The following is a 12,311-nucleotide window of genomic DNA, read 5'->3' as shown; positions in this document are numbered from 1 at the left end:
ATTATCAGTAAAACCATAAAAAATCTGTCAAAGAACGAGTGGCCTACTCGTTATTTGATAGAGCTAAGAGCTTATGCTCAGATAAAGATGGATTAAAAGAAGAATTTAAGAAATTTGAATTGGCTCTTAGACACAATGGATACCCTCCAACAGTAATAAAGAAGTGTAAACGAACCAGAAGAAACATTCCTGAGTCAGTCAACCATAACAGTGATAAATTTGTGTTTATGTCAATCCCGTATGTGCTGGGATTATCTGAGAAAAATTAGAAGAGTAGGTAGAAAATTCATCATTAGAACTGTGTTTAAAACACACAATACTCTTAGACAAAGTGTCGTAAAAACAAAACAAAAAAATGGTTCTCAGGATTCCAAAAACTGTAACTTTACAGTAAAAATGTAGTTGCAATAGGTAATACATAGGTGAGACAAAAGACTATTAAATTAAAGAATAAAAGAATACAAAGAAAACACAAGAAAGGACTAACAGAAAAATAAAAATTGCATATCATTGTTGGTCTGGTGACCATCATATGAATTGTGATGAAGCTAACATATTACATCAGGAACTCCATTTTATTTAAAAGGAAATTAATTGAGGCTTCATATATTAAATTGGCAAACCAACCACTTAGTCAACCATCAGTTGCAATCAGACCCCTTTGGTTGCCAATTCTGAAAAATAAACTAACAATAAAACCTAAAGTATCAAACAGATTAGAAATTTGTTATAAACCAATGCCAAATCGCAATATGGTTTTAAGAAGTTCATGTAGCATGAACCAATAATAAAAAAGGCCCACTCCCATCCCTCTCTATTTTGCCACCATCTTGTTTCTGCTGTGACGATTACCATTTACTATTGGCCTCTGGTAAGTTCTATTTGGTTTGCCGGTGAGCGCAGACCTATAGTGACCTGTAGTCTGTGTTCAGTTTTAATAAGTAGTGTTTAGTTTTTATTAAGTGCATATTTTTTTTTAGAGTTAGTGTGTTTGGAATAGACACACAACATGTTTGTTGTTGTTCCTGACTTATGCGTGTTACAACACTCTGGTATGTTTTGTTTACTTTAACCTAGATTTTAGGCATACATTAGTTTAAACATTTATTGCAGATCTTGAAACGTAGTGTTACTGATTGTATTGTATTACTGAACGATGGCAAGTGTCTGGAAAAATCCTGTTTCCTTCACAATCATTCCATCGTCAAAAACTAACTTCAAACAAAGAATTGTTTCTGGATGTTAGTGTAAACGGGGGTCATATTCTTGTAGGTGTTTGTTATAAACCCCCAAATATTGGATACCATGTAGAATTTCAGTTTACACTTATCAATCTTATGGCTTGTTACAGTCATGTCTTTATCATGGGAGACCTGAAATGTTGCAATCTTGTAGACTGACTTTACTTTTACTTCAAGCTACTCACCATACTACCACAACCAACACTTAGCTGGATATCATGGCTGTCTCCGACCCAGCTCATGTGGCACACCACGGCCAACTTCCTGTTCCTGGACTTTCAAAGCATGATCTAAATTTTTCGTCTATAAACTCTCAATCCCAAAATCTATGCAAAAAACCATTAAGTACTGGAAATACAGGGACATGATCGAGTTGCTCTTTTCACTGATGCTGCTACTTTGCCCTGGTACGACGTTACTGCCGCCAATAACGTAAATGACATGGTTATTAATTTCAACTCTTTTCTTGTCAGTTTATTTGATAAAAATGCACTGATTGTTACAAAAAGAATCTCTAGACCCCAGCCCCTTGGATAAATGATTTCATAAAAGATTTACAGAAGCATGGAGACTCAGCTTTCTAAAGGCCAAGAGGTCAAAGTCTACACAAGGTTGGGCTGTATACAAACGCCTTAGGAATCGTACACAGCAGCAAATCAGAAACACCAAAGTTAGGTTTTACCATAGAACTCTGTCTCAATGGCAGTCATTGAGGTTGCTATGGAACAGGGTCAAGGGCCTGGGTATTGGCAAATCAAATGCCTATACCCCTGTTTCCTTTGACCTTAATGTAATAAATGACTATTGTAAATTTACCAATAGATGAATTTGCAGCTGAGGGCTGCTCCTCAGGATGCAACCGGCTGCCGGTTCTCGTTTGCACCTGTGAGTGAGGTCGATGTTTTCGAGGATGAATAGCAAGTCTGGGATGATATACCTCTATTCTTTCTGAAGGATACCCTACCAATCGCACTGCCTATTATAGTTGTTATTTTTAATTGTTCATTGAATTCTTCTGTATTTCCTCATATTTGGAAGCACGTCCTGGTTCGCTTTTTGAAGAAAACGTTTAACCCTCAAACTCCTTCTGAACTATCAATAAGCATTCTCTCGTGTCTCTCAAAATTTCTCGAAAGAGTAGTTCACCAACAGTATTCTTCTTATCTTAATAATTATAATATTCTGATCAAATTCCAATCTGGATTTAGATCTAATCACAGTACCACTACAGCCTTATTGAAGATTACTGATGATATCCGATTGGCAATGGACAAGAGACTAGTGACAATTTTGATATTATTTCATTTCTTCAAGACTTTCAACTGCGTATACTACCCCCTCCACCTTATCAAATTAAAGAAGTATGGTTTCTCCGATGGTTGTGTTAATTGGGTCAAGTCTTACCTCACTAGACGTCAGCAATGAGTAAAGGAAGGGAATAAAATGTCTGACTGGAAACCTATTACACGGGTGGTCCCACAAGGCTCTGTATTTGGGCCTCTTTTATTCTCATTTTATAGAAACAACGTCACTTAAATTATAACAAATCCAGATTTTCATCTTAACGCTGACAATTTGCAAATATACGTTCACTGTTTACCAAACGAACTAGCCACTTTTATATCACTACTCAACTTGGATATTGAGGCCATTAACTTTTGGGCAATACAACAAGAACTGAAACTAAATGAAAACAAAATGCAATTAATGATAGTTGGTAACTCAAGAATGATAAACCAAATTAATCTTGACATCGCACCAAAACTTAAACTTAACAGTTAGTTGTAAACTAAATTACCAAAATAAATTGGAAAATGTCACTCATGAAACTTCATCAACTACATAAATTCCACATTCTTTCTACTCTACATTGAATTATCAAAACCAAATATTCTGTTTATCTGCCTTATCATTTCAACTTTATCTCTGATATTAGTGAACCACCTACAAGAAGGGGACCCACATTACTATCAATTCCAACTCATCATTCAACAATTTTTAATAGTTCCTATACTATTCAGACTTGTCGCTTTTGGAACGCTCTCTTCTGATGATATCAGGAAAGAGTTGGGTATCAGGAAAGGGGCATGCTGCTGGGGGGCCTGTGGGCGGTGCTACTAGTTGTGGTCATGTGGTCAATCAATGTATTAGAGTGATTGAATGTGTCTTTGCTTCTTGCTTTTCATTTTGAATTTTTTTTGTATTCATCATAATACGTATAAAGGTTTTCTTTTGTATTTTATGTTTTGTATTCATTTCAATATATAGATTTCTACTTTATTTAAGTTTACTTAATTTTGTATAGGTTAAGCATTTTGGTTACTTCCTTTTTAACGAATAGGTTTAATAATTAACACAATTGTATCAAACTACTGTAATTTAATGTATAGAATATGAATGTACAATGCCTGCTTGGTTGAAGGAATGTTTCCATCTCCCTGGAAAACCGCCAGGCTAGTGCTTATTACCAAGGGAAAAGGTGATTCTGAGCTGCCGTCGTACTACAGACCTCTCTGCATGCTGGACAGGGCTGGAAAACTTTTTGAAAAGTTGATTCGTTCCCGCCTGATTTCTGCCGTGTTAGCTGTCGGGGACCTTTGCCCTCGTCAGTACGGCTTCAGAAAGGGACAATCAAAAATCGACGCGATCACCGAAGTACAGAAAGCAATTGAGAGAGCCAAGAGCCACAACTATTTCTCCCGCCGAGTAGTGCTTCTTGTTACGCTTGATGTCAAGAATGCCTTCAACTCGGCGAGATGGGTCGATATGTTGGATGCGCTTCGTGACACCTTCCGCATTCCAACGTATCTGTTACGGCTCATCAAGGACTACCTCCGTTCTAGGCGTCTGGTACAGGTAGTGTCACCGTGCTCGGCGCGTAGGAGAGGGTGGCCTGAGAGACAACGCCAATGCTCCCACTCCACCTCCCCTACTTTTACTCGGTACAGTCAACTCTAGCAGGTCCCTCTGGCCCTCGTGTCTTCCACAACAAATTAAAATATCTTCGTTATGTTATCAATGGAGGAAACACATATTAAACAGTATGAACTAAAATATTTTATTAAATTGATTTCATAGAAATGTTTAAATAATATTTCTTTAAATCCATGACATAATTATTGTAATAAGGTATTTCCCTCTGATGGTTACAAATGACTTTCTCTCTGCGTTCAGAGTTTCAATACTCGATTGCAGGCTTGAGACTGCCGGAGGCTGCATTAAAAGTTATTTACACATTTTACATACTCACAAAACAATATTTAATATATACAATAATTACAACATTGTGGGATTAAAGATTCCAAAGTGATATATTGTCCTCCTCGTTGTCCATAAACAATAATGGGTGTAGATTGGAAATAAACATTTAAATCAACTCTTCGATCCCTGACAAATTCCCGTCTTCAATGTCATCTTCAGAAAAGTCACTGTTGTCCTCTTCACTGTACTCTGCACCAAGATCGATAACAAAAGATTCAATGGTATCTTCCAGTTGACTTTGAACTCGTATGAACTTCTCTTCCATTTTCTTCACATTTTCACATATTTTTTTCCAGTCCGTTTCAGTTATGGTTTCAAACTTCTGGTTCACAAGGCGCTCAACATCATGTATGTTGAAAGTCACATTGTGAGCTGCAACCTAGTTTTTTACATCAGCCCAGATTAGCTCTATGGCATTGAGTTCGGGTTGATATGGAGGGAGCCTAAGGATGTCGTGTCCATGTTTTCTCATAATCTCGTCAATTTGATAGCGAATGTACGCCGGTTTGTGTTGCCTAATCAAGTCATAAAGCTCCACCTTCGGCGAGCAAGACGGAGATCGTGATCCTCACAAAGAAGAGAATTAACACCGTCGTTCCGCTGCGAGTGGGAAGGGAAGTGATCCAGTCAACGCGTGCCGCCAAGTACCTCGTAGTCATGGTGGACAACAAGCAGTGCCGGTTTTAGCACTACAAGCGCCCTGGGCAAGATTTCTTCTGCGCCCCCTGCTGCAATTCAATTACATACGAAAAAAGGCTACCGGCGACCCTTTTCGTCCGGCGCCCCTGGGCGGTCGCCCAACCGCGCCCTACCCTAACGCCGCTCCTGAAAACAAGTTAAGCGGGAGAGACTAGATCTTCCGTACGGCGGACAAGAATCAGAATCAGAAAGTCTTTATTTATCTTTATTTTCTGATTCCGTACGGCGGACAAGGCTGCTAAGGTGGTCTCTTATCTTAGTAAAATGATGGCCAATGTCGGGGGTCCTCGGTCCAGCAGAAGACGGTTATTGATGTTCGCAGTCCAGTCCGTGCTCCTTTATGGGGCAGGGTGTGGGCAGACGCTCTCACCAAGGAATTCTATAGGTTGCAACTCGCCCGGGTTCAGCGTCAAGCTGCGCTCCGGGTGTGTTCCGCCTATAGGACAGTATCCGAGCCTGCCATCCTGGTGGTTGCCGGAGTCATCCCTGTCAAGCTCTTGGCAGGGGAGAGGAAGGCGATTTATCAGAGACAAGGCGAGATCGGCAAGGACGCAGCAAGATCCGAAGAGCGCGCCCGAACCTTCCAGCAGTGGCAACACAGCTGGGAGCACGAAACCCGAGGACGATGGACTGTGCGACTCATTGAGCAGGTTCAACCATGGGTCGAAAGGCAGCATGGCGAGGTGGACTACTACCTCACGCAGTCCCTGACAGGTTACGGCTATTTCAAGTCGTACCTGAACCGGATGGGCAAGACCGGTTCAACGGATTGCATCTACTGCCCGGGCGTTCTCGACGACGCGGAAATACCTTCTTCCGCTGTCCGCGTTGGGAAAGGCCCCTCCTGGAGGCCACAAGAAAACTCTGTGTTTTTTCGGTGGACACGGTCTGCGAAAAGATTATGGAGGATGAGGGGAACTGGGATTGTTTGTCACAGTTCGTCCGGGGCATCCTCCTGGAAAAGAAACCCGATCTGGACCACGAAGTGGCCCAGATCCCTTGACCGAGCGGCTGGATAAGGAGCGAGCCCCACGGGCTTAAGCCAAATTTAGGCCTAGTCTGACGTAATGTGATAAACAATCCCAGGTTAGAATCCTAAAGAATAGAGGAGGTTTTTAAGTGGGTAAAACCGTTTTTAGGGGAGTTCCACACTACAGGCTGGCCACCTGCGTGCGTAATTGCATTTTTCCTGCCTCTGCCTAAAAAAAAGAAAAAAAACTGTATAGAATATGAAGTTGAGTGGTAGAGATGGCTTGATAGCCCTAACTCCACCTCTTTAATAAAGGCATTTTTCATTCATTCATAAACTTACTTTTCCACAAGAGAAGATGTCCATGACTATAATACTCGGAATAAAATGAATATAGATATACTTAGACATAGATTATACAAGACATTAAACTTTTTAACTAACTACCATCATCTGCTCAACTTTTACCTACCACGAGGGTAGTTTGTATAATGGGTTGGTGGAAAATCAATTTTATAAGTTAACCGAGTTTCTTGACATAAATACAGTAGATATACTTTTTATTAAATTATAACATTATATTGTTAATAGACTATTGATTACTTGACAAACCCTATTCCGTTGTATTATATGGTCAATGGTTAATAAATATTCTTGATAGGAACATTATACAGATATAAATGTATGGCTTAGTAATATATTTAAATTATACATTTTTTTACTAATGTTTAAACATGTTAAATATCACAAGAATTTTACTATTTTATTTACAAAACTCAACTTTGCAAAATAACTTAGATTATAATCCATACCTCAAGTTGAAACGTGAGTACAACATCAAGTTTACTGAGTTGTGCATCATTGTCGGCTGAATCTCCTTCCAGTTTGGCAAGTGATCCTTGTGACCTAAAAGCACATCACATTCATTATTGCCACTGTAAGAATTAAATTGAAGTACATGAGTGTAAAGCAAATATTACAGCATAGTTTTAACATTTAAATTGGTTTTTTTCTCTTTTATAACACTTTAGCACAGTACTCATTAAAAAAAAATATTTTATCCAAAAGAAAAAAATACAAGTGTCAGGATTGTATAGCTCAAAAATATATTAATTGCAAAGTACAAAGCACACTTTAAATACATAATGAAACTGACTCTTGTACAATATATACAGTATCAATTAATCTATTATTTTATATTGCATGTGTGATGATTGTAGAAAGAACATTATCCATTTCCTGAGATATAAAAACAACAGAAGACAAAACATGTTAATATATAAATAAAATACCTTTAAGCAAATAAAAGTGGGTTTTACACATTCTACTTTTAAGTGTTAAAGCCGATTAAAATTCAAAATAACATTTCATGAATACAAATGTTGTACAAATCATTTACTTTTTCATGGTTCTACTATAAGGACTATTGCAATGAGACTACTATATTAGGATTATAGCTCTCCTATCCATACAAGGCTATCCCCAACCCAATGAATATGAAGTTTATTTGGCTGTGGCCAGGCCCGGATTTCCCACTATGCACATATTTAAGAGCTGCAGTTCAAAGGAGATGGCTCTATAGTGTGAGTATCAAGTTTTTATAAACCTTTTTATTATTGACACTGAGCATACAAATTGTGTTAGCAATGAACGGATACGAGTATTTTATATAGGATGTGTATTTAGTGGCAGTAGTCAAGTGCTTTGCGCCATTGTTCAGTTCAGTTGAAGCAATTGCAACTAATTAGACTTCGTCTTGATATGCGGTGCAGGCCACCTTGTTGGCACTGCCAATGCTTGTCTCTTCTTCAATGCATTTCTGATTCAAATTCTGGTACCGAAAATGTATGCAGGAAATTATTTGTACTGTAAAATAGGGAGATGAAAACAGCATAAATCTAGATGAAAAGAGCAGACATATTGCGGATCGAACAGCAAACTGGGTAAATTTTTCAATTCGTTATCACATTCCAGAGATGATTCTGTTTTGTGTTAAGGATATGTTACTGATAAGGGTGCTACTAATAATGTTCATCATTTTTGCCTAAATAATTGTACACTGGACAAATTGGTCCCTTAAATAAAATTCAAATACACAGTGTATTCTGTTTTATTGATCTTAAAGGTTTTTTATTTACAATAATATATTTCTAATGAGCCATGAGTGATTCTCAATATTTAAGATTTTGTACATTTGATTTCTTTTTTAAAGTCTCAACTAAATTTTTTGACAAATATAAAAATGTTATGTTTCTCACACTGTTCCATTAAAAATATTGGTTTTAATACTGGAATATATTTGTCTACCATACTGACAAAACCCACTTTTTGGATGTGCTTTTTTAACAGTAATGCTACATAACTGTTTTGTTCTAAGGACATAGGAACAAACAAATTTTCCTTTTATAAAAACAATAGTTTTAGCCTTTTTGTAAGGCTACATGTATAAAACTAAAATAAAGTAATTCTACATAAATATTTTGTTTGTTCACATCGGGATTTTCTAAACCCTATCTTACCTTAACTTGAGGCAGGTCCATGCAGTTACATTATTCTATTGATCACACTGTCTCTTTAACAACCTTTACTTCCATACTTAAGGGGTGTTTTTTTAATTTTTTAGAATAGTTTATAGTTTTATTCCTTGAGCCCAAACAATTACAAAGTATTGTACAAACATGTGTCAAAAATGTTTACATAATCATCTTATCTGTAAAGGGTAAAAAAAATCAGAACTGTGCTGTGATTGCAAAGTGGTATAGCTTATTAAAATTTAATTTATTACTTTAAGGCTTCAAAAAGTAGCTGTTTGAAAACTCTGATATCAAATATCATAAAACAAATATAAACATAGGCTTTATCAACAAACATAAAACACACCCCCTATAAGGACATACATATTGGTTCCTTATTTGATACATTTGGAAAAAACTGAGAAAAAGCGTTTTTACTGTTGAAATAATTTTAAATCATTTGTAAATGCAATAAGTAATTTTTTGTATTAATTGTAGCAAATAATTATCTACTTTTTTGTGGATATAGCACTTTTTATATTCCTTGGTATCTATTTATAATTATATCCTGAAGTTTGTTATTTAAGTTTATCTGTTAGCCATATTGAAAGTAGACATATTTTTTAACTTTTTAGATAAAAGTTAGGTTTAGTAAATTAATAGATGTACCAAATTTGTGTGGTTTGCTAATATTTAGGTAAAAATCACACATAAAACTAAGTAAAGAAAACAAAGATTTTCTAAGTTTTTGAGGTTTGGTTCACAACCAGAAAACTTAGAATTCATGACACTGTCTGAATGAGCCCAAGAAATATCATAGTTTATATGCTATAAAGTAAATTCCAACTTTGGTTTGTTCGGAACAAGGAAAATTCACTAAAATACCTGACATAAGTTACAAAATATTATGTATTGAGTTTTGCAGTTTGCATTGACTTTTGGTTCTACTATGTACTATAGTCATTGTTGTAAGTAGGGAATAAATTGAGTTTGTTATAAAGCAAATATAGGGATATCTCAATAGGCCAAATTATTTCTGTTTATTAATGGTGTGGAAAACAAAGTACAGTGGAGTCCCGGTAATCCGAACACGTGTAATCCGAACGTCGGTTAATCCGAACAGGTCCAGGAGGAATTATTTATAACGATAATGAACAGTTATAGGAACTAATTACTTAAAAAATGAAAATGGGTGCATCAGTATTTTATTAAGACAAATTGTGTACGGTACAGTACATAAATAATGAAGTTAAATACAGTACCAAATTGAAACTTATAGGTTAAGTATGAGTTAAATTACTGTTTAAGAAGTGAAATCAAACAAAAATTGGACGTACAGTACTGATATTATTATTGAGTACAATTTGTTAAAAGACAAAAATTCAGTTATTGTCTTCTGTCGCATTGAAGAGAGTCTATTGGATGACGCGTAGTTTCACCATCGTGTGATAAACATGATATCGGCAGGTGTAGCAGTAGCCTGTTGCTCTAAGTATCGTAGTGCAAGGTTAAGCGCTGCTGCACCGTCTGCGTGTGGCACCAACTCTCCTTTATCACCCAGGTTCTCGTCGTCCCGTAGTGCGTGGACCCGTACAATATCCAGTACGCTCACATTGCTTAACAATAGAACTCTCACACTAAATACGGTAAATGTGCTTAGTATTCGCAAATACGTTTATTTGTCAAGAAATGCAATGCAACAGTCAGAAAACATATTTTAATAAAAAATGTTGATAATTCTATAACAAAATAGACCCATTCTCAAGTTTAAAACCGTATTTTTCTGTAATTCTGGCTAATCCGAACAATCACATAATCCGAATAGGGCTCGGTCCCAATTAGGTCGGATTAACGGGACTCTACTGTATATCATTTTAATAGATGGGAAATTCAAATTTAAAGAATTGGTTTATTTTTAACAAGTAGGTGTAAATAATTCAAGTTTACTTCTCATCTCATGGTGGCCACAAGGGATACCTGAACCTGCCATAAGTTAAGATAGTTTACTGACATCCTAAGGAAATACCTCTACATCACACACTTTACTATTTATTTCTACTAAAACAATTTTTTATCAAAAATACATTTCTCTTCTGTAAATAATACATAAAATACTCTCTAAACAGCAAATCACGCAATAACTACTTTCACTGGATAATGTTTTTACCATTTACTACTACTTTTATCATGCAACTTACTGAACTTTAAGTTTTTTATAATCCAAGGTTTCTCATAATGTCTCATAAAAATATTTACCTTGGAATATATGCACTGAAAAATTAAAATACATTTTCTAGTAAATATACAAGACAAATTAATTCCTTAGTTTACAGTTAAATAGTTGCTAAAATCTTTCTTCTAGCACTATCATAAACATTTTACTCTTGGGTTCCAAACTGTGTTTGTTATATGATAGATACCAATTTTCCACCCTTATTATAATGTACCTTTTTAAAAGGAGGTAAGTTTCTGCTAGGAGATCAAGCTGAAAATATCAAGGACTCGCCTTGAGATGGACAATTGTAGCATGGATGATACTCTGTTATCTAATGTACAAGAGACACAGCTTGAAACCCAAGAGCTTAATGTGTTGCTGCTACAGTATAACAGCCTGAAAAGTTCTACATTATCAGCAGTGTTAAAGGTGAAGCCATCAAAAAAAGAAAAGTTTGTGCTTACATTCTCTGCACCAGATGGAATTAACTAAGTAGTACTCATGGATAAATAATAATTAGTAAATTTCACATTTCACCAGATGCAGATTACGTGTCTCAATCTGTCACTAAGAAGATAAATAGACTAAATCCAAACTGTCTATTAAATCTGGTTTTACTAATTTAGGAAGAACTAGGTCCAACAGTATGGTGAGCCTTAGGTGCAAAAAGAACAGCAACAGTACAAATTGAGTAAAAGAAAAATGTTTCTTCTTTCAGGAGATACAAAGTGATTTAATAGGCCAGTTTTAAGTTATTTTCCTTTTACTTCTTTAATGAAAAAAGAAAACTTTCCATCTAGCTCTTACCCTCTATCTATTAGTTGTCTCATAAGTAGTTAATGTACATCCCTTTATATACATAATCTGTACGCCTTAAGAAACCCATTGTTAGCTTAGTCTATTGATTTTGCCATGTAAAATATCCATCTTGTTGGTTTGGATACACTTTATGTGGTAGTAACGTTATGGATTAAATAGTAATTGATGGAAGTGAAGAAAAATAACAGTTCACTGGTTTTGATATGCATCACAAATCTTTTATATTATATTCAGACAATTTGATTTTTCAACACATCTAAAAAACTAATGTTTTTAATTTCAATAAGCAAAGAAATTTTTATTTAAATGTTAATTTACTAAGATAATTTTTTTTATTAATACAATATAATAATAACGTATTCATAAAAGATTACCTTTATACATTACAACAAAGAATGTATTATATTGATATTTACTACATATTTTTATCATATGAGGCTAATAAGAACATGTGTATCTCTTAAATAAACATTACTAAAGGTAAATTATTTTTGTGCACTGTAACTAGTTATAAAAATCATAATATAGTTTTAAATTATCTCTGAAACATTTATTTTAAATTTACATAGCACTGATATTAATTTCTTATCATA

General features: G+C 35.5%; 1 protein-coding gene across 14 annotated transcripts in view; it reads right to left on the bottom strand.

The window, feature by feature from the left end:
* LOC124369196 (calcium-dependent secretion activator) overlaps positions 1–12,311 on the bottom strand; it is a 368,545-nt gene that overhangs the window by 197,557 nt on the left and 158,677 nt on the right. For all 14 annotated transcript variants that reach the window (XM_046827016.1, XM_046827015.1, XM_046827022.1 and 11 more), the window contains one exon: positions 6,984–7,077. In XM_046827016.1, coding sequence (XP_046682972.1) covers positions 6,984–7,077 — 94 coding nt within the window. The remainder of the gene's footprint in view (positions 1–6,983; positions 7,078–12,311) is intronic.

This window comes from Homalodisca vitripennis, chromosome X (assembly GCF_021130785.1).
Source record: "Homalodisca vitripennis isolate AUS2020 chromosome X, UT_GWSS_2.1, whole genome shotgun sequence".
Lineage (NCBI taxonomy): Eukaryota > Metazoa > Arthropoda > Insecta > Hemiptera > Cicadellidae > Homalodisca > Homalodisca vitripennis.
The sequence above is the reverse complement of the archived record's forward strand: the minus strand, read 5'-3'. Positions and strand labels throughout refer to the sequence as shown.